Raw genomic sequence first — 22,760 nt, 5'->3', positions numbered from 1 at the left:
AACTACTTTTATGAGAACCAGTACCAAATTTTCCCACAGAAGGTGTGCATTTTGGAAATGGCTGAATTAATGCTTGGTATGAGGGTAAAAGGGTAAAAAATGGTTCAGTAAAAGGAGAAAGAGAATAGGTTGTGTCACTTATTGCCCTGTTAAGCCATACAATCGTATATGTATGTTTGTGTGTTACTGTGTGTTTTTGCAAGCAACCACAGATCTGGGAGCTGTGGGATATGCATGTGTGTGTTTTTATATGTAATGAGAAAGCACCTACATACCTAATGCATTCCAGTAACGTATTTCCATTTCACGTAAGGCCATAGATTGTCTGAGGGCAGCAGGTCTCTCAGTTTGAGTCTCAGTCTCCCTTGTGGGGTTGTAAAACTGGCCTTGCATCTCTGGCCTAGCCAGATAGATTAATTAATTATCCAGATAGCCTCTTTTTCATGGCTGAGCCAATTACTCTGTGACTGAGCCTGTGGTCTATATAACCACTATTTAGGAGAGGGAGAGAAAGTGTGTGTCCAAATGCAGGGTAATTAAAGAAATGGCTCAACCACAGACTAACAATCCCACTATCATTTAAAACTGGAGTAGCTATGCAGTGATATTTTTCCTGTGAAAGAAGAGTGGATCTATGTGCAGGTAATTGTTAGTCAATTGAGAGGAAGTACATACTGTATGTGTGTGGATGGGGGTGAGGAAAAGAAAATAAGGTCCTCGTATTGATCAGGATTTGTAATACCCATACTGAAGAAGATGGGCAGCCTGGTAAAAGAATTTATGTTCCGCTGACCCTTGACTTGTTTGTTTATTTCTACATATTTGGTTCAGGTAAAATAAAAGATTATATTATGTTGTTTCCTTATTATCTATACCTAATTAAACTACAAAAAATATATAGTATGACTCAACTTATCTGCCCGCAAATTTACAAAAAACTCTCAAAGAAACCCTAGTTTAGTCAAAACTACAGCATATTTGTACTGATTGTGTGTTTGTGTGTGTATGCATTTGATTGATGGGTCAGCAGATAAACTGGATTGAATGTGCAGAGTGTGTGTTTGTGTGTGCCCCGAGGGACAGGGGAAGCGGAGCGCTTCACCTCCTGCAGGGGGTGCCGTGTCTCCCGGCAGGGGGATGCAGCAGGCAAACAGAGGGGTGCCTGTACCCCCCCTATACCCAAACCACTACACGCAGACTCACACATCACCCCACTGCACCCTACTGAGCTGTGAGAAGGGATGGGGGGTTTTGGGGGACCCTGTTCCCTTCTAAGCCCCTACTGATGCATAATTCATGTGTAAGTAGCAATTTTGGTATTTTGCTAGAGGGGCCTAGAAACAAAAAGAAATAAAAGATCAGAATAAAGTTCCATATCAGCCTTACGCTCATCCTCTTTAGCCCTCCATTTGTTTATAACAAAGTTTCCAAATTCCCGAACAACAACGTATATGTCATGTCATTGTGTCATTACTGATCACTAATGGCCTGTGGACTGATATAATTTGTTTTGTCTTTACATTGCGACTGGGAAACACAATTTTAACCTCACGTTTCAGAAGTGTGTGTCAGAAGATGATGTGTTACTTCTGTGTGTTGTGCAGTGGTGCTGTAAGTATTCACATCCTTCACTTAAGTAAAAGCAGTAAAATCACTCTGTAAAAGTACTCTGCTTCAAGCAAGAGGCTCTCCCTGAGACTTTTAGACTCAGATTTATTACCTCAATATATTATTGTTACTTATTCATCAATATAAAAGCAGAGTTTTAGTGTTACGGTCATTTTGACACGATCTTCATTATGGAGTAATCTGTAATTATGGATTCTTATTGTTTCACACTGTTCTTAAATTACACTTTGTTGCATATTTGCTTTATGATTTATATTACTTGATCTGTACTGACTCTTTACCAAAGTCACTGTTCCTTGAGTGTAGCAGTTCTTACATATTCAGATAAACTAAAGATGTTTTCTCATATTCTTTTATAAGTTTTTGAAAACCCAATGCAGAAGTTTCAAACTCCATGTTGCTCCTCCTCTGAAATAATAGCAGCTGTTATATAACACCTGATGTTGAGATTGATACTTGTATTTGCTCTATTACATTTGATAGTGTGGTATATAGTTAGTATTTCTTTGACAAGGCACATAAAGACTCCTGCTTCTGTATTTGGCTTGTCCGGTGTGACAGCAACACCAGGAGGAAATCTTTTCCCAAACATGTGACTCAGAGTTTACTCAGTGCTTTCCCCTCTCTTGCTCACCCGCATTACCCACAAGGGCAAAGACATCTGTAAGGACTGTACCTTGGTATGCGTCCAACAAAAGCTCTCTATCCAATTTCATCTTCTTTTGAATTTGTGTTTGAATAACACTGGAGCTACAAATCAAAATATGCTGGACACTTAGAGTGAGGTCATGGGGTGTAGATCATTGTGGCTTCCAGAGAAGTCTCCTTGTGTTTAAAAAAAAATGGGGACGGGCGGCTGCTACTCTGACTGATGACTTTAGAGGCTGAGAGGGCTGAGAGGGGCCCATTCTCCTGAGACTTGGTCCATGCCTGAGCCAAACCCCTCATTTTCCTCCCTGCAATATATTTCATTAAACTTTTAACTCTTCACAAGATAATTAAGTTGACATTTTGAGGCTGTGCTGCTGCATGTTTCTCCCGCTGTAATTTCAGTCCTGCAATGTATTCCGAAAACACCCATTCAAAGCACTTAAATGGATGAAACTAACCAAGCTGAGCTGCTCAGCACAGCATTTCATAGTTACAGCAGTGCAGGTCCCAGTGGCACAGATATAATTAAGACCTCTTCTTAATTACTTAATAAGCCTAATTAGTAGCATTTCTAAGCTGAAGATTTGGCTGCAAGAGCGATAGAAATCAGAGGAATATTAAATCTGTTTGTTATTTCGTTTAAGTTTCAATGTTAATGAAATTAGTGCATAATGATATAACTGAAACAATCCACTCTGGGATTGACCAAAGGGCTAATGCATTCTGTTATGCTCTTGATAAACTTCTAATTAAGTGGCTCAAAAGGACGAAGCAAAACAAGAGAAAACAAAACAGAGTCTTTTTGTTCTCTGCAGTAGTTGTGTCACCTTCATCAGTGTTTCTTGTTCTCTTTTTATTCATTTTTCATTAGTGCATGCCCAGATGTGATGGAGAGGTACGCGAAACTGACAAACCAGAAACTACTGCGTTGTCATCAAGCCCACCAATCATGTGTTGGAACTGCTGCAGAATTCCTGGCCGCTTAATTAGAAGTTGTTGGTACCACAGAAGGTGTCACCAACCTTTTCAGGCACTGAACAGATGGTGTCCCCTTATTTTTTTCTTTTTTCTTTTTTGAGGTCCTGCCAATGCCCACTCTGTGGCTCCTGGGAAAATGACCTAACTCACATGCAGCTGCTTAGTGCGGCTTGAGTGATTCTTTACAGCCGCTTGTATTGGGGGGGATTTAGCAGGACGTACCACTGCAAACAAGGGGTGAGACCATCCTAGCTATGTCCCTGGGTAGCTGCAAAAATCTGTTTTGGTTGCAACATACCAATTGTTAAAGCTGTGTTTTCAATCCCATATGCAGAGACAAAGCAAAGATCTTGACCCTGGAGATCTCGATGCATCAGCGCTGGTTAAGTTTGTGTGTACCTTCCTCCACTTTTGGCAGATGGTGTGAATATCAACTGAGAAAGGAGCTGGGAAGGCTCACGAAACAAAAAGTGAAAGGGGGTTCTTCGACAGTTACAAAGAGGCCCCACGAAGAGTTAAGGGGGGGTGGCCTCCATCCTTACAGATAAAAGGAAGGAGGGAAGGTGTAGGAGTTTTCAAGGGCATTTGCAGTTGAGGAGTGAAAGTGGATGGAGAAAATGCGAGGGCCACAGATTTGATATATCCGAGGCGGGGGGTCAGGGGGTTTAACATGCTTCGTGCTGCGTGGACAGAAGATCGGCTGTCATTCTGTAGTCAGCTTGGCTCAACCTCCCTCCGACCACGCAGGAGGTGGAAAAAGAACAAGTTGAAAATTGGAAGACTGTTTTCTGACTAATTACTTGAAATGAATTACATTATGTGGGTTTTATTCTGAAGACACTCGCTGCATTCCCACAAATCTCAATGACATTCTTATAAAGTATTTTACAAGCCGTGTGATTGTACGGCTCAATAATGTCACAAAGCGCACCAGCTATGAATCCTGTTCTGCACGCCTTTGTTTTTACAGAAATCCAAAGTTTACTCAAGGTGTGCTGCTCTCCTCTTTCCCTGCCAGTGACGGTGACATGGCTGAAGAGACTGGGGCATCTGCTTTAAAAGCGCCTCAGCACAGTAGTGCTATTCCACTGACATGTCAAGGAACATAAATTCTGTCGTTTTCATCATGTTCTATTGTAGGTAAACCTGTTTCCTTCAGCTTTCTCTATCAGATATATGTCTGTGTGGGTTTATGGAGCTGAGGCAAGCCCGATCGATCAGCAGAAGCTATAGGATTTAATAGGTGCATCGCTCTCGCTAAGGGGTACAGGGTGAGGAGAGTATATTTAATCACTAAAGGGGACAGCAATTTGCTATATGAGATGTCAGGGTATCAGTTTCCCACATAGTGAGATGTATCTAGGATGATCTATTGTTATTGTTGCTATTTTTGTTGCTAAGAAAATGATCTAATGCAGAGATTCAGATAAATCTATCAAACTTCATGAAATAACTTTCGCTAAACAGTGAGAGTTAAGATTAATTGATGCTGTTGCTGACCGCATGAGCAGTAAGCAGTACCATGTTGGAAAGTTGTATTTGCCCACTACTTAATGTGCACAAACAGGAAACAAGCAAGTTCTCAGGCAGTTGTACAGCTATCTTGCCGACACAAATTCATTGTTTTATCAGCAGTCCGCTGACTGAATTAATTTGTTAGAATGTACAGTGTGACAGAGCATGGCATTAACCACATGAATACAAAAGTGTGGATACACCTACCCATTCATTTTGAAATGGTAGGCGTGCGCAAACTTTTGACTGGATGTACAACTCCAAATCCCCAAAAAGTTGGGACTTGCTGTATTAATGTAAATAAAAACATACAAGGATTTGCCAATGTCATATTATTATACAATATTTAATTCACATTATAACATATATATATATATATATGTTATAATGTGAATTAAATATTATATATATATATATATATATATATTATATAATAATGTTCCTCAACATGAAACTGCAAAGAGTTTAAATATTCCATCATCTACAGAGAATAATATCATCAAAAGAATGCAAAAATCTGGAGGCATCGGTGTGGAACATCAGTATTGGATGCCTGTGATCTGCGATAGAAACACACATGATTCTGTCATTGAAATCACTGCACGGGCTCAGGAAAACCTCCAGAAACTATGAACACAGTTTGCTGTGCCATCTACAAATGCAGGTTAAAGCTCTATCATACAGAGAAGAAGTCATATGTGAATATGATCCAGACGTTGTCTTGTCTGAGACAAATCTAATTTTAGACAAAGACAAAGTGAAACTGCATTTAGACAGATAATGCATGTTACATCCTCTGGACTGAAGAGGAGAGGGACCAAACCGCTTGTTATCAGCTCTCAGTTCAAAGGCCTGCATCTCTGATGGTATGGTGGTGTATTAGTGCCTATGGAACTGGCAACTTGCCAGTCTGGAAAGGTACCATCAGTGCTGAAAGGTATACAGGTTTTAGAGCCACATACGATCCCTTCCAGACAACATCTTGTTCAGGGAAAGTCTTGGCTATTTCAGCAAGACAAGTCTAAACTGCATACTGTATCTATTACAGCAGCAAGGCTTCATAGTAGAAGAGTCGGGGTGCTGGACTGACCTGCCTGCTGTTCAGACTTTTCACCATCTGAAAACATTGAAATGCCGCATATGACAAAGAAGACCCAGGACTGTTGAGACACTTGGATCCGAGATCGGACAGGAATGGAACAACATTCCTTTCCCAAAGGTCCACTAACTGGTCTCCTCAGTTTCCGTTAGTTTACAGACTGTTGTTGAAAGAAGAGGTGATGCTACTCGTTGGTAAACGTGGTCCTGTCTTTTTTTAATTGGACTGCAAATTCAAGATAAGCTAATGTATGAAATTAACTAGTTTTCTATGTTCTATTGTAAATAAAATACTGGTCTACGAGATTTGGAAATCATTACATTGTGAACATAATTTCTGTATTAAATTTCTGCACTTTAAACATATTTTCAGGATTTCTCCTGTTTTAATTGTGTTTGTGACAGTGATAAATAAAATAATATCTGCAATAATTAATTAAAAGAATTATAGAAATCATTTTTTGTCCATCCATTCATTTTCTATACGGGGGCAGGGCTGGAGCCTATCCCAGCTGCCACTGGGTGAGAGATTTGCTACACCCTGTACGGGTCACCAGTCCATCACAGGTATCTTTCGTTATTTAAAAAAATAAATAACACTTCCATATCTACTAGGGAGCATTGCCTTTCATCAGTCCATTTTAATGGCTTGTTACATAAACTGATTACTACATAAAAGCACATCCTACTCTGTGTACACCTGTTGTCAGCTGTGCTTTTCTACAACTGCTATTACTTTCACAATCCCCCAAATGCCCTTGAACTTCTGCTGCCTACCTCAACCCCACATACCCGTTTAACTAATGCTATTATGTCTGGCCCTACATGGTAAAAGTCATTGGTGGTGATAGTGGCTGATTAGATTGTGTCCATTGATTGCGCAGCGTGTTGTTAGAAAGGCAGTGTGGGTTGCAGCTCCCTCATCTCCCCCTCCGATGCTCTGACAGTCTGAGACAGAGGAGATAGAGCCCCATGCAGGGCAACAGATTGAGTTATTGATCAGCGCTCATCTTTCTGCTGTCTCTGTCTTCTCTCAGCTGCTTCAAGAGACCCCTTCATCAGGATAATGAATTTCACTTATTGGAGATTAACGCCATAAGGTCTGCATGGTAATAATGGCAGAAATTAGCTGTTTGTTATCCCCTCCTATTTCCAAGAGGGAGGGGCGGCAAAGATTGGTACAGCCCTGTTACTCAACCTGAAGGCTGCAATTTTAACTGACAGGAGCTGAAGGGGAGAACGTGCATAAAAATGACTGATAATGATGGAAATTAAAGAAACATTTAAAAGGACTGGGATTTCAGAATCACTGAGCTCTGAAGCAAAAGTTTCGGTTTGATGAAAGAGACTGAAGGAGATTTTGGAGAGGTAAAGAAAACTGAACAACAAGATGTTTTGTGGAAAAGATGAGGCAAAGAAGAAAGATGAGAGGGAATGATTCAAAAGAGATGATCAATAAAGAGGAAATGAGAGCCCGATAGGCAGTCGTTATACACCACTTAAAGGTCGGGCGTTGTGTGTCCTTCATCAAAATTTGGTAAAGAAAGAATAATGAGGCTTGATTACAGTCGGTGAGATGGAACATTGTTGAGAGTCAAGCGTCCAGACAATTACATGCAGCACAAACAGCAGCCGTAAAGCCTCAGCTCAGACAGTGGGTAGCAATTGTGTCAGAAGACAACATTGTCTTCTTCGGTAACTTGTTGCTTCCATCCCGTTAGCATTTGTCCTGCTCCAGCAGCACATACCTCCAATTCACGTGTGTATGAGGATATAAATGCAACACAACATTTGTGTAAATCAGTTACACACAACAGAATGCACTTTCTCTTCTTGCAGGTATGGCTTTGGATTGTTGGATGCTGGGCTCATGGTGCAGCAGGCTGCACTCTTCCACAGAGTTGCTCCTCAAAAGCAGTGCACACAAGACGTCGCACTTCATCCAGCCAGGTAAAAAAGTCCCTGTGATTTTTACCACAGATGGTGGGTAAAGCCAAAGGCTTATTATATTTTCCTTTTAACATCCCGAGGAAATCGTTGGCATCAACAATTTTTCAACTAATCTTCATCTGTACTTTGACTGCTTAATGTGTCTATTCACACTATGCGATGAGCATGTGACAAGACATTGTATTGACAGAGGTAATGTTTTGTTTTTCTCTGCATTGGTTAGAATTTTATCTCCTGGAGACAGAGTTAAAGTGAACATCCAAACAGATGCCTGTCAAGGGAGCCATAATGAGATCAACACTCTTGAGCATGTGCAGGTAAGCAGGCGGTTTTTAAACGAAATTCAGCAGAGTAAATTTAGAGTTGGTAAAAATGTTTCAAATATTGCAACTATGAAATACAGGGCCACCTTTTAGGCTTATCTTAGTATTAATTCTTCATTTGCTGCATGACGGAAATTAAAATATTGGTAAAAACTGTGATCTGAGTTTCTTGCAAAGCATTAGTTGAGATGACTGATATCGCTTTTCACCCAGTAGGAAGTCGCAGCCTTAAATCAGATAGCATAGCTTAAAGAGCTGGAAAGCTGCAGGCCCGCTCCAGTGGAGACTGTAAGATGTAAAAGCACCTGACTGTTTAAGTGTTCAGTATTTTTGTTCAGATTAAACAAATATGTAAAAGGGGGAATTGGTGAACTTTAGAGGGATGAGCAGATGGATTTTGCTAGCTGTTTCCCCCTTCATCTAGCCTCTAAGTTTAGATAAGCTAACTTACCGCTGCTCCTGTGGCAGCAGATAAAATCAGATTGGAATCAGTCTTTTCATACAAATCTCAGCAAGAAATTGATTAAGTTCATTTTCCAAAATGTTAAACTTTTCCTCTTAAACATAGCAAAGTATTAAAGCCCATTTTTAGCCATCATACAGATAGATTTGTTCTTACATCCCTGTGTTGTTTTAAATCTGCTTTCCATGCCCCAGTTGCCCTTGAAAACATTCAAATCAAGCAGCAATGCTTTCAAAACTTAACTTCTGCCAACAACTGGGGAAGCACGAAGATGTAATACAAATTGTTTTCGAGTTTCTGTGTTACGCACTTTATCTGAGAATAGAAGAGATAAAAAGGATCCTTCTGTTATGTGTAATGTGCTGGCAGAGTCATTTGCAGAAAATGGCAAAACTGTGTTTTCTTGAGTACAGCCACATACATGCAAATGTGTTTGTTTGATTGTGACAGCAGGCATACGTGTCTGTTTGTGCACATTTGAGTGTGCGCGACTTATGTGTGTTTTTGTGAGTTTGTGTACTTGTGAACTAGCAGAGAGAAGGAGTGTGTCAGCATGTAAATTGAAAAGGCTTCATCTTTGCGGCTCTGCTCCCTGGCAGAAAGCGTGGGTCAGGCCATCGCTGTGAGGTGTGATTGATGGACGTGTTGCCGTGGTAACATGCCGTAAACAGGAGCAGGCTGTCAGTCTTTTTGCAGCTTGGCGGCTTTCTCTGCAATGTGCTATTGTCACACCAGATGTGCTGCTTGTGATGAACACGGACAGGGAGGGTGTTTACTGGGTGCTGCTGGTGGTGGTGGGGGTGTGTGAGCTTATCTAAATCATTTAGCCGATATTCCCCAGTACTTTTTTTTTTTTCAGGGTCTTCTCTTTTTCCTGTCTTCTCTACCTGATTTTCTTTGGCCACTTCTTTGGTTTGTTGTGGAGAGATCATTTCCATGTCCATGTGACTAGCACACACAATGTCTCAGACAAAACCAGCTGGATATGGACTTAAACTGAGGCCCACAGTGTATGTTAGCGCTGCCTTGCTATGTTTCCAAAATTATTCTAATTGGCTTCATTAGGAGGTGGATGTCAGCAGAACTGCTCCATGTCCAAGTAAAAGTGTTTTTTTGAGGCCCCTTCCCCAGGTTTAGACACACTCATGACACAGCCTGAAAAAATGCCATTGAACAAAATCTTTTTATCAAGAGAACAAACAACAACTTAATCAATTTAGATCAGTAAAGAAAAGTAAAATAATTATGAGACACCAAACAGGTAGTCAATTAACACACTGTTTGAACAATATATGTTCCTTTGTAAAGTAAACTTTAAACCTGAAATGATTGAAAAATACTAAAATAATAAAAAAAACAAAAAAAAGAAAGAAAAGAAATAGCTGCAAGCAGAGCCTTGTGGATGCTGCTGTGTCTGTACCTGAGCTGATCGTTTGATGCACTCATTTGGTGACAAACTTCAACATTCACCCTCTATATTCAGGGAATGAGGGGTAAAAATCCATCATACACGCAAACTTTAGATAAGTCTTGGTCTTAATGATTCAATACGGAATAAGAAAAAGTTAAAAAATGCGGTTAATACAAATACGACTAATGCTAATACTGCTGTTACTACCACTAATACTATGTCAGAGAGGAGACTTTAGTGTGGTACTGGACAACACCTCACACCCGTTCCATGACATGCTGGTCAGTCACAGGGGTTTGTTCAGCAAGAGACTCATTCCACCACACTACTGAGCAGCACAGGAACTCATTTCTGCCTCTGGCTACCAAGCTATATAACTCCCCCATCTTACAAGGGGGTAGACAAGGTACATGTTTACCTTCAACGACTGGGCAAGAATTAATTTAATAAGTTATTATGAAGACACACACACAAATATACATGGTGTATCTGTATTTTCCAATTCACTATTTCAATACTTAGTTTGTCTGTATTTTCTTATTTTTTTTGTTTATTACTATCTCTATTTCCATCATTTCTGTATAGTTGTATAGTATACTGTATAGTTGGACAGAGAAGGGAGCAGGGGGGGTGGGGGACATGCAGTAAAGGGCCTCAGGTCAGGACTTGATCAGGACTTCTGCCTTGCCACATGGAGCACCATCTTAACCAGCTGATTTATGGTGCCCCTACTGTTTTTATTGTGTGTTTCTACTCTTAATATTACTGCTGTTACTCCTCCTATCTCCAATGGAACACCATAATTAAAAGAATTTCCCCTTGGGAATCAAATTATATCTGAATCTGAGTCTACGAATGATAACAGAGGACATTATTACTGTGTGTAAAATTGTTTCAGTGGTAACTATTATATATACAATCCAAAGAAAATGTGCTGATTCAGAATCAGATTTCCAAATCTGCCTTCAGGATTAGTTCCCTCAATCGGTGTGACATAGGTAATGCCTACTTTCCTTATTTCAAACACCGCGAGCCAACACTCACGTCAGCCTAGTGTCTGTTGCTGGGAACAACTGAATCTTGAGTATCTTGCAACACACTCACCTAAAGTGAAGCTCAAACATCTTCTTAGCTTGTTTCTTTTTTCTTCTTGCTTGCACAAAATTCAAACGTTTTTTTTTCTTTTTTTTGCATGTGCATCTCTTCACCTGTAGCAGTGTCCCGCTCAGCAGTGATTGGTCACATGTTGACTGTCAATCATTGTAGCAGTATGGTAAATGACCAGTCTGAGACCCCCTCTTTCTCCTTCTCTTACCTCAAACTCACCCAGCTCATTTGACCTGGAGCGTGAGGGAATTGCAGGCGCTAGCTTGAGGCACTCACTTTGGCTTATGGTGGTGAAATAATTGTGCTACATCTGCACGTAAAATGCGGCTCTCATTGAATCATGAGGCCCCCGCATGTTTATGCTAAGATAGGCTGCTGGCAATAGCTTTGCAGATGATGCTACGCATTGACCAAATGCTGATTGGCTGAGAGTGTGCTTGTGCATGGAGGGCCCAACGGCAACCAGTCACAAGACAAAGTGGATGAAGCACCAAAAATGATAAATAGCGCTTGACTTCTGTCTTTTCCAAAGCAGGGCAAAGCTAAAGTGCCAACAACAGCACCAGCACAACTAAGAGCAGCCCACAGATTAGATTGTTCCAGATATTTCTGATAGTGTCCCCAAATGGCAGTGAAATATTAGAGCGCTTAGACGTGCTTTGGTGAAGCCCCAACATAGAGAGCCTGCAGATGTATGTTCAGCAAAGGCACAAAACTGTGAATTTGCTGTAATGTCAAATTATTCTCTCAAAAGGTAAAAGTAAAGTAAGAAATCAATTAAACTAAAGAGAAGTCTCTTTGACTGCTTTCCTCTGTTGTTCGTCTTACAACCATAGACAATATGCAAAACATGGATGTAGCAACTGTGACATCACAGATTGGTTTGTAGTTTCCATTTTGAAACTGGACCTCATGACTGAGTAGTGAATCTGACAGAAACAGCATGCCCAAAGGGTAGTGACTTGTCAATCACAAGGATGTCATGTCCAAAGCTTTGCTCTGCTTTACTATATGTTTTCCCCTGAATAGGACTATAATTTCACAAATTAACATTATAGTCTATTAAAGAAGACATCAAACTACCAATCAATACCATAAATTCACTGCAAAATGAGAAGTAGTTTAATTTTCTGATATAGCTGTAGTTCTGAACAGTTGCTTCTTTTTAAAACCACAGGAGTAGCCTTCTGTTGGCTATTGTATTACAAATGCTGGCCTGTTATCTGAGGTCCGAAGGCTATATCAATCTTTTTTACACAGTCAATGTTAACACCTGACAAACAGCTTGTTAAAGCATAGAACAGACAAGAAGGTGTTTATTATCAGTGGAATACAACATTGTTATTTGTAACTCTGTTTCTGCTCCTAACTTTGTTTTCCTTCTTCTAATCCCGTCTCAGCAAGCTCTGTGTTCACACCTCTCCACTTTTTTTTTTATTTCCTGCCACCTGTCTCTCACAAGGTGAAAATGAGTATTAACGCAGTGTGTCGCGGTGACCTCTCCATAAGTCTGGAGTCTCCAGGTGGCACAGTGTCCCTGCTGTTGGATACACGACCTAATGATGCCTCCACTGCTGGCCTGAAGAATTGGACCCTGATGACGGTGCACTGTTGGGGCGAACAACCACAAGGCCTGTGGACCCTGCAGGTCAGAGGAATAACTGATACTTTATAAATGCACCAAGTCATTTATAGTCAGTAACTCATTAGCAACCATTAGGCTGCTAAAAAGAGGTAGTGAACAACCATCAAACATATCTACATTGATACTGTCAGTATCAAAGAAGTGTTGTAACTTAGTATTTCCTTACTTTGCCTCTTTGATAGTTGTGCATAAGGATATTTTCAGAATTAAACGATACTTTGTTATATATTTTTTGGCTGCTTTAAAACACAGAAAGTGGAGAATGCACTTTTTAGTGAAGATCTCCCTATGTTGAGGGACAACTCACAAGGAGTAACTTCTATACAAATGATCACATATCCTGGAAACCCTATTCCACATACCTTCCCTCACGATATAGAAATGATTTTCTCTGCTTTACATTGTCCTCTTCCAGCTGCTGCGGTGTATAGAAGTTTAAAAATAGCCCAGACCAGCACAGCTCAGCTCAGCTTGGTTCAGTTCATTTTGCAGTAGCAAAGTGAATCATCCTCTACTTTCATCTCCGAGCTTCAGCCAAGCATGGCAATCTTCATTTACCTCCCTGCACTCTTCTTTTCCTTTCTTTTTTTGCTCTCATAGATGTGCTGATGTTTGATATGAAGGAAGGAGCTAAAATGGAAGGGAAATTAAGACTGGAAGGTTAAGTAACCTTGGCCGGGTTTGACAGACACAATGCTGCCGACATCTGATTAGAATCCATACTCAGACAGTAGCGCGCTGAGGTCATTTAACTGTATACGTGTGGGTGGTAGCAGTGGAGGTGGGGGGCTCACTGTGTAAGTATGTGCGTTTTTGTGTGTGCAAATAGGCATCAGTCCTTGTAAACAGTTGGAGGTTTCTAGAGAAAAAGCTGTGAAGATGAAAGACACCCACCCCCTGTCCTCTATCACCAACCTCTTTCTGGAAACTCACACACGCGCCAACACACGCACACGCTTTCCCTCTGTCTCTGCCTTTCTGTCACTGTGTCTCTCCCACATCCTCGTGCAGATTTACTGTCTCCTCTGTGACCAATTACCAGGGCCCAGTGTGTCGCAGGGACGGGGAGGAGGCACCGTGAAGCCAAGCAACATAAAAATAACATAACATAAAAAATAGAAAAAATGAATTAACACTCACGTGTGACGTACTGCATGCCTTTGCACAATCAGCTAATCAGCACATACCCAAATGTAAACCTAAGGTTTGACTTTCAGTTGTTGTTGAGTAAAATATTGTTTTTTTTTATTCAATTTTTTTTATACTTTTCTAACTACTACAAAAGATTGCCTCATACCATTTAAATGCCATTTAAATCCACAATGAGACATTGAGAGAAACAGACGACATACAGGGCTAATGGAAAAGAGAGATTACGGAGTGAAGGGTAAACTTTAAAGTGGGGGCCTTGGAAAAAGTCTTTTAACTGGACTATCAGCTGGATCAGTGCTTTAAAACTCAAGGGCAGCACAAGATGGGTGTGGAGAGATGTGGGGGGGGGGGGCATCTGTGGAGAGTCAATATTGATTCGTCATGATGACAATTGTCAAAGAGTGGTGTAGTTCTGTTGGAATAAAAAGAGACAAGTGAAAAGGGAGCGAGTGTTATGGCTTGAGGCTCAACTGACCTTCCAGCGCTGTGAAGGAGACGGGACTGCAGGGCTGGAAATTCTCTCTGTCTCTCTTCTTATGTCTGCTCTCCCCTGTGCTGCCTCTACTGCCATCTGCAGTGCCTCAGCTCAGCTCAGAGCTTTTACTGATGATCAGAGACAACACTGAAGGCAGAGAATAGACACCAACAATTGCACAGCAGGGCGTAGTCTGCACTGAAACAAGAATGACACGACTATCTATATATAAAACAAAAATACACATTCATTAGTGTCCATGAAAACCCTCAAGAAGTTCACAAGCAGATAAAAGTATGTCAGGTTTAATTTTTAACCTTCCCCATCCACTTCCTTGTCCCTCACTCAATCAGCTCCTCTCTCTATGGTTCCTTTGTTCTTTAATCCATTTTTTAGCCGCCTCTGACACATGCCTGTCATCATGCAGTGGAAGAAGATTTTATTCTATAGGAAACCATCAAATATGGCTCTAATAATCCATTACTACTACAACATAGTGGGTACTAAGTTAATAAAGGTGCTGATGTAAGAAAAATGCTACCTAAGACACTGGATCGCACTCATCCCTCTGTTCAAACTTTAATTGCAGCTATTTTCAGATAACTAACATGTTATCTACTGTCTAACATGTTTATGTGAGTAGTGTTTGTCTTATCAATTTCATATCAAAGTTTCACTATGGAATTGATCTAAATTAATTTATTTAAGATTTAAAAACATAAAAGGGTATATGTTATGGGGAAAAAAATTCTGTGCTTGAGTGTTTGAAAAAAAACACAACCCAGGCGTGTTATTTTAGGCTTCATATATCTGATTATGTTTCATTCAGTGAGCTGTTCAGATTTGTAGTAGGACCATGTGTCAGTCTGCAAGGTAACCCAGCCTCCTCCCTCTGTATCTTCACCTAACTTCAGATGATTCAGACATCACTGTATCTCACTGTATAGTGGGAAGTTACAATGAACTCCTTTAATGTCGTTCTTCAATTTGCTATTGACATCAAATTTTATACTTAGTCTTTTAGTTCACTTAATTAAAGAAATAAATGAGCTAATAACGCTCTGCAAGGACTTTGTTTAATGTCTTATATCCTAACCATGAAGTCTGCCTTCTAAATGGTGATCTTTGTTTTTTTTTACGTTAGAAATTCCAATTTTCCATTTGTCATTAAATACACCAATACAGCACCGTTAACTACTGTTTAAAAAACAATCATTGAAACATTGTCCACATAAGCAGCGGTTCTTGATATTAGCCACTAGAAGCTATAACAGAACACAGAGGAATGGAGTGACAGTGATGTCCAGAGTATATGAGGTTTTTAACTGGCCAGCAGCATTCTTCCGTGTGTGTTTTAACAACTTTGGCTGTTCAACACATGACTCATGACAAGACTATGACTAAAAGAGGGATCAGTAGTTTACCAGCTGTCCATGACCCAACTGCAGACAAAGGAAAAGTGTTGATGGATAAAATTGTCTGTCAAGTATTTTTTTTATCCAGTCAATTATATTTTTTATCAGTTTGATGTGTGGTCCGAGCTCTCAGCCTATTTATTGCGTGCTCTCTCATTCGTACCGTAATAACATGCTCCAAAGACTACAGATCTGAAAAAAGGCAGAGGCTTAAGGAAGAGGGTGTCTTTGTGGAGACGAGTGAGTCACTTGATGCCCTAAAATGATCAGCTTTAGTAGAAGTGCAAATTAATGGAAGAAAAAGTTAAGACCTCAAAAAATGCTGTGTCAGCATGTGAAAAAAATCTTTCAGTCTCTTTCAGATGTTTAAGTGGAACTTTCAAATCCAACCTGAAACTGAGACAACTGAGATGTAGATACTCAGGAAATAAAAATCTACCAGTCACAAGGGCAGATAAATGCAAATATGTGAAGCCACAATTAACATAAACACAGTCGCAGCCACCGAGTGAACCACCTGTTTTGATGCCAATCAAAAATTTTTGTTTTTTAGAGTATTGACTCTAACTTTCATACCCTGAGTCCTGAGACTTCAAGCTTCTCATTATTCTTGATAGAACCTTGTTCAGGACCATGGATAGCGCACAAGTCTGGCGTGATTAAAGCCTAACGTGGTAACGTGAACCTGCACGGTTCCCATTTGTGACCTTGCCACAACTCTCACTGTCACGTTAAGTGCTAAACTCAAGACGTGCATTTTTTTCTGCTGTAATACTGACACAACCTGCTGTAAACTGCATACCAAAACCTTAGGAAATCTCACATGAAACATAATTAATTTAAATATTCTCCCCCCCAAATGTAGGAAATACATACAACAGAGCCATATCTTTCAAGTGCCAACTCATCACTTATAACTGATAACACTTTTTTATGGCAGGGCAGGGCTTGTGCCAGGCACAGAGTATTGGTAAATCTGGCCAACGATCCCTTGTTTAAGAGAAGTGTCAGTCCTCATTTTAAAATGCGGTTTTGTTACTTTGTAAAGTTTTGCTGTAAGATAATGCACTTCCACTGACCTGGTAAATATCTCCACTCTTTTCTGCAACAGAAGCAAACTCACACATGGCACTGGGTTTTGCAGATGCACTGTCAAAGCTTAAAGTGGAAACAGAATCACTCGCACAGTCAAACAAACACTTACTTTCACCCACAAACACACACAAACACTCACTCATTCTCTCTGGCCCAAGGTGGATTTCTAGAGGTGCATATATTTGCATACATCTGCATGTTTGATGAGTTTTGGGAGATCAAGCGATCTGAGCGGCCCTTTGTGGGTATTTTGTGTGTGTGTGTGAGAGAGAGATGGGGGGGTGGGGTGCCTCCATGTAAATATCACCCACTGTGTGTTGGCACCCGTCACAGATGGTCGGGGGCGAGGGCACCCTCTGGGCACAGGATACCTATTTCTGTGTATCTGTGTGCTTTGTGTGAGACTGGGAGGCATAAAGAGTCTGTGTGCCTGAACGGTGTGCACTTTCTGTGTTTGCGTGTGTTTTTGACTGTGTTCAGTTGTTGTGTACGTGTTGCAGAATGTTTGTCTGAGTAATTTTCTTGCTCATTGTGTGTGTGTGTGTGGGTGTGTGTGTGTGTGTACGCGTGCGTGTGTTTGCAGTTCACTGTGCATTTGTTCTTTGTGTGTCTGTGTGTGTGTAAATGTCTGTATTCACGCAACGCTGTGTGTGCTTGTTCGGTTGTTTGTGTTTAGGCATGCCGCAGAGTGTACGCGCCCGTGCTTGTGTGTCTCCCAGCATGCAGTGGGGCTATGATGGCCCTGTTTTGGATGATTGATGTGTTGGAGCGAGCAGCGAGGAGCCCAGGTTGGGCCAGAGCCTCAGTCTGACACACTGCTGCTTCCCTGCTGCTTTACATATGTAGACACAGCAAGACTCCTCCTCCCCTCCCATCTGACACTGCCTCACTCTCACAACTCAGCCAACACTCACAGGTTCTTTTTTGGTGGATTTTTATTTCGAAGCTTGTGTTTCCTCCATGGGGGTAGACTGAGCCCTCTGCTATTGTCGAGCAACTTCCTGTCTCATGTTTGAGACCAGATAGTCACCTGGTAACAACCACATACATGTCGGTTATAAAAGCTGTAATCCAGATTTATTATTTGCAGTTTTACCATTTTCTTAACATGTAGCCAGTTTCTTTTTTTTTTCCAATGGAGCTTTTTTTCTTTTATTAGTGACACTGTTCATCATTTCATTATTGCACCAAACATTAGCTTTAATATTTTCTTATGCATTGAAGATTCTATGTTTTTTCAATACACTTTATTTATTGTTCAGCATTGTGCAAACCTTTATTTAGATTTGATCCTGACTTCAGATTCAGTAAAGAGTTAAAGATGTGTATCCAAGGAATGTGTGCAGTCCTTGAAATTTGAGGAAATTGCACAAGTGGACGACAAAAGAAGAAATGTTCTAAAATTGTATTCTACAGGAGATGAGCAATATCTGAAACTGATTAGGTTTCCTTGATAGAAAAAAAAAACCTCAACAAAGACCTGACAAAGGACCTAAGAGATGCACCTGACCCTTCATTTGATCCATCTACTCCTTCTACCGAAGCTTCATCAGAAATGTCCTCATGGAAGGTTGGCTGTCAAGAGGCCATTCTCACGGAAGAGAAACAGGAAGAAAAGGCTGAAGTACGTCAAATGACTGAAATACAGTGGCAACAGGTCTTATGGAGGGCCGAATCCTACCCAAGGACCCAGACCTCAACATTATTGAAGCAGTGTGGGATCATCTTGACAGAGAGCAGAACAAAAGGCAGCCAACATCGAAGGAAGAGCTTTGGAATGTCCTTCAAGAAGCCTGGAGAACTATTTCCAAAGACTACTTAAATAATCTACAAGAAAGCTAGTCAGGGCTCAGGCTGTGTTGAAAAATAAATGTGCTCATATCACATTTTTATTTTCAAGTTTGTTGGAATTCTACAAACTCTGTTTTTTGCTATATATACTGTATTTACATTCATGTGTTTGTACATTTCAGTAAATAACTCAAATTTTCCTGGCATTTATAAAGAAATGACTGGTGGCTCAAGAATTTTGCACAACACTGTATGTATTACATACATGAGTTAGCAAAGGAGGTGACAGTGAAGAGACAAGTGTGACCTGCTTCTTTACCAAAATAATGCAATTGTATGAGAAGGTATTGTTTGAAATAATTTTATCAACTAATGCTAGAATTTGAAAACCAAAAAGCCCACACACACTGCAGCTAAATCACTAATTATGTTAATTGTGTTGACTGGTGACATTTTTCCCAGCTTACTGAAAAATGGGACAATGCACAAGTTTGGATATTAAAAGAATGCAAAATGTGTAGAGATGGATGGAAATCGCAGAGCAGCAATGTCTAATGCAGTTTTTACACAATGAACTTCTGTTGGTTTTAAAGGCAACACAGTGGCAGGTTAGTCAGGTTGTGGTTGCACACAGCAGCTTTCATGTGTTCAGCTGTAAAACATCTTGGGTGGATCAGGCTGACCTGGAAAGGACTCAGAACTTAGTACTTCTCTTCTTGGAAAACAACCTTAAAAACAAAGTTGTTTTTCTGACTTGTCTCCAAGTCTGTGTCTGTCTTTCTCAGCAGAATTCTTTCTGTCTTCTCCTTTTTTCACACTCCATTTCCATTCCCTGTTTTTGTTCTTTTCATCCCACTTTTGTCTGTCTGTCTCTGTCCCATCTTTTTTCTCTTATCTTTGCCTACCTCAGTATCACTATCTCGCTCTCAACTCCTCTCTCATCTCTGGCTCTTCCTCTATTGTTGGGTCTCACTTTCCTCTCCCTGACACTCACCCTTTTTGATATCCTGCCATCTCTTGCCCATCACTAATCCCCCCTTTTGTTTCTTTCTATCTCTGTACTTTCTCTCTGGCTTTGAAATCATTCCCTTTTCCCGTCTGTTCCTCAGCTATTGCTAATCCTTCCATTTTCTTTTGTGTCTCTTTTGTCCTTCCTCTGAGCCTTGGTTTGTTTCTGCTTGTGGGTCTCAAACTATTCCAGTGAAGACAAAAATAGATTTATCTTGCCTGTTGGATCAGATCTAGTAATTTTTTAGCCATCGATTGGTAGTCTGAGGCTAATTTATTTTGAAGATATATTGCACTTTAACAGTAAACATAACGACTAAACATGACAATGTGATTCTTTTCATTGGCCATCGAGTCAGAAGAGTAACCTTATTTATGAAATTAAGCTCAGCTCAATTGAAATCAAGCTGGCAAGTCAAAATATTGGACTCACTTGGTTTCCCAACGACAGCAGGGCTACAGCTTCTCAGAGAGCCATGTCAGCCTCGTAGAAAGGCATGCTGGGAGGCTGGGAGGCATGCAGACCTTATTGATCCACCTGTAGCATCCAGCTGTTTGTTTACCAACAACAAATCAATTCAGCTCTCAGCTGGGGGCCGCCATGCCTGGTCTCTGATCTGCTCAGAGCCCTCACACATAAACTCACACGCAAACTGTTATATAGAATAGACACAAGCCGAACAGTTCTAGCTATTCTGGACAGCTATTATGGAGAGTGGTCTTTTAAACCGCTCTTTACTAAAGCTTTAGTCTCTTTTCAAATACGACATTAAAGTTAAAAGGTTGGTCTTTCAGAATTATTTATGGGATGATATGAAACCTTTTTACATCTTATTTTTTACAAGCTATAGTAAGTCAGCCTAATTCTGGAGCTTCATCATTAATTTGATAGAATAAAAATTTATCTGGGAGTTTGCGATAAATGACAAGACAGACCTGCACTGTTTCAGTTGAGAAGCACCGACGTACTGATGTTCTTGATCTACCGAAACACTGCTTGCTCACACGTAACTGATGCAGCACAACACCTCATAAACCTCACAGATCAGACTGCAGCTAGCGGAGACCCTTCTCCACAAGTGACAGTCTTGCTTTGCAGTAGCACTAATGCTAAATACAACTCTGGTTGTTACTTTAAGAAGCCAAGTGCTCATTTGTTACTTGTCAAATTACATCACATATAAACCAGTCTGATTAAATGACCCCCCCCCCCCACACACACACACACACACACACACACACACATACACACATGCACACAAAATGTTTGTTTGCAATTTCTTAAAAAAAAAAAAAAAAGGTTGACTCATTCTGCATTTAGGGATGAATTTGGAATTTGATACACAATGGTGTTGTTTTGCTGACCAATCAGAGTAGGCTGGGTCTTTTTAGGCTCAGCATCCCTGGCTAACCTAAAAATGAAGGCAACAACTTCAAAGACTAGAAATTAGAACAAAAGACTAGAGGCATGACTGGCTGGGGTCGGCTTCAAAACAGCGCTGTTGTGTTTTAAAACATTTTAAAAACGGAGAGCTGAATTTTTGCCCAATTTATATTTACTATTTTTCATGTGAAAGATATGAAGGAAGAAGAAGTTCACAGTTTGAGTTGTTTTCAATTCTTTTTGTGTAAAGTCACAAGATCTATGACTCAATCCTGGCTTCTCTAATCCTCACATGACTGGACTCTGTAGCAACCTGATGCCAACAACAGACTTCACAGTACCAGCCTGTCAGGCAGTGGCAGAATCATCAGGCATGACACTGGCTTTGTTTATCCAGTGTAACTAGTCAGAGACAGACAAACCATGATTGCACCAGAGACCTCTCATTCCTGCCAAAAACACTGGAATGGCTTTATATTCCAGGATGCTGTAACCGAACACATCCTTTACAGCTGTTGTGAAAGTTAGCAGTGATTGGTTTGATTACAAATAAAAACTAGAAAATATAAATTAGCTTTGGAAATAAGAAGAGAAGATTAGTTGATTCTTCTAAATTAAAGTGTAACATTATACAGTGTATAATCACTGTGATCAAGTGATTCCAGCACACACACACACACACACACAAAACATTGAGATTAGCCTTGATAGAATCCTTTTTCTTTGATGTACAGTATAACAGCTGGCAGAAGTTTTCCTCTTTATTCTTTTTTTTCATGGTAAAATGGTGTCTTTGCTGCTGTGTTTATTTCCAGGTGACTGACCACAAAGGTACAGTGAGGAGCTGCATGAGGCCAAGTGAAGAGGAGGCTGCCGGGGCTTTGCTCAGCGCTACACTCATCCTCTATGGCACCTACCACCCACACAAGACCACGCACGGTATGCAGAAGTGTCAGCCAGTCAGCAAGCTGATGTGAGCATGCCGGCAAGGTTGTTATAGAAGTGTGACATGTGTGCCGAACATATCTCAAAATATAAGGCAAATTGAGGCGAAACAAACAAACTAATTGAAAGTTTGAAAAGAGATGTTTAAACTGTGTTACTTAATTTTTCACAATTGTGCAAAAACTTCCAAACTCTTCACCTTGCCCCTGCCATCTCTGCCTCCACGGGTGAGGCACTACGGTCAGAGGAAGTCAGTCAATTGACCACAGGGACTGTGATGTGTAATTACAGTGTGACCCCTGGCTGCCACCCCTCAATCCCACCACTTCCTCCCTGGGTGCACACAGCCTCCACGCACACACATCTCGTTAGCCACACAGGCACAAAGACACGCCAGCGTCCTCCATGTGCCTGTCGGGGGTTTTAGGGTTGTTAGAATCACTGAGGCATGCTGGGAGAAAGACATTGAACCACACTTTGCTGTTGATCTCTGTCAACAGGGGTTCCCAGCGGTCACAGAGGTCCTGGGATATAATACACTCCTAAACAAATGTGCTGTTAAAGTAGGGACATTTTTTCTGGTGGAAAGTTTTATAGTAGTTCTACTTCTACTTTGCATGTAACCCTAATTTTAGCCAAAGGTTGAAAAATCCGCATGGAAGGAAGGAAGGGTCAATGTCTTTAGGGCATGAAACTCTTCTAGCTTAGTGATGGAAACCTAAAAA

At 40.6% G+C, this 22,760-nt stretch overlaps 1 protein-coding gene across 1 annotated transcript in view; it reads left to right on the top strand.

Moving 5' to 3' along the window:
* LOC140316986 (furin-like protease kpc-1) overlaps positions 1-22,760 on the top strand; it is a 154,662-nt gene that overhangs the window by 122,169 nt on the left and 9,733 nt on the right. The window contains exons 15-18 of the mRNA XM_072395066.1: positions 7,711-7,821; positions 8,045-8,138; positions 12,588-12,773; positions 21,906-22,029. Coding sequence (XP_072251167.1) covers positions 7,711-7,821; positions 8,045-8,138; positions 12,588-12,773; positions 21,906-22,029 — 515 coding nt within the window. The remainder of the gene's footprint in view (positions 1-7,710; positions 7,822-8,044; positions 8,139-12,587; positions 12,774-21,905; positions 22,030-22,760) is intronic.

The sequence above is a fragment of the Leuresthes tenuis genome, unplaced genomic scaffold (assembly GCF_036924035.1).
Source record: "Leuresthes tenuis unplaced genomic scaffold, fLeuTen1.0.hap1 SCAF_10, whole genome shotgun sequence".
In the NCBI taxonomy this organism is placed as follows: domain Eukaryota; kingdom Metazoa; phylum Chordata; class Actinopteri; order Atheriniformes; family Atherinopsidae; genus Leuresthes; species Leuresthes tenuis.
This window is presented reverse-complemented; position numbering and strand designations above follow the sequence as displayed.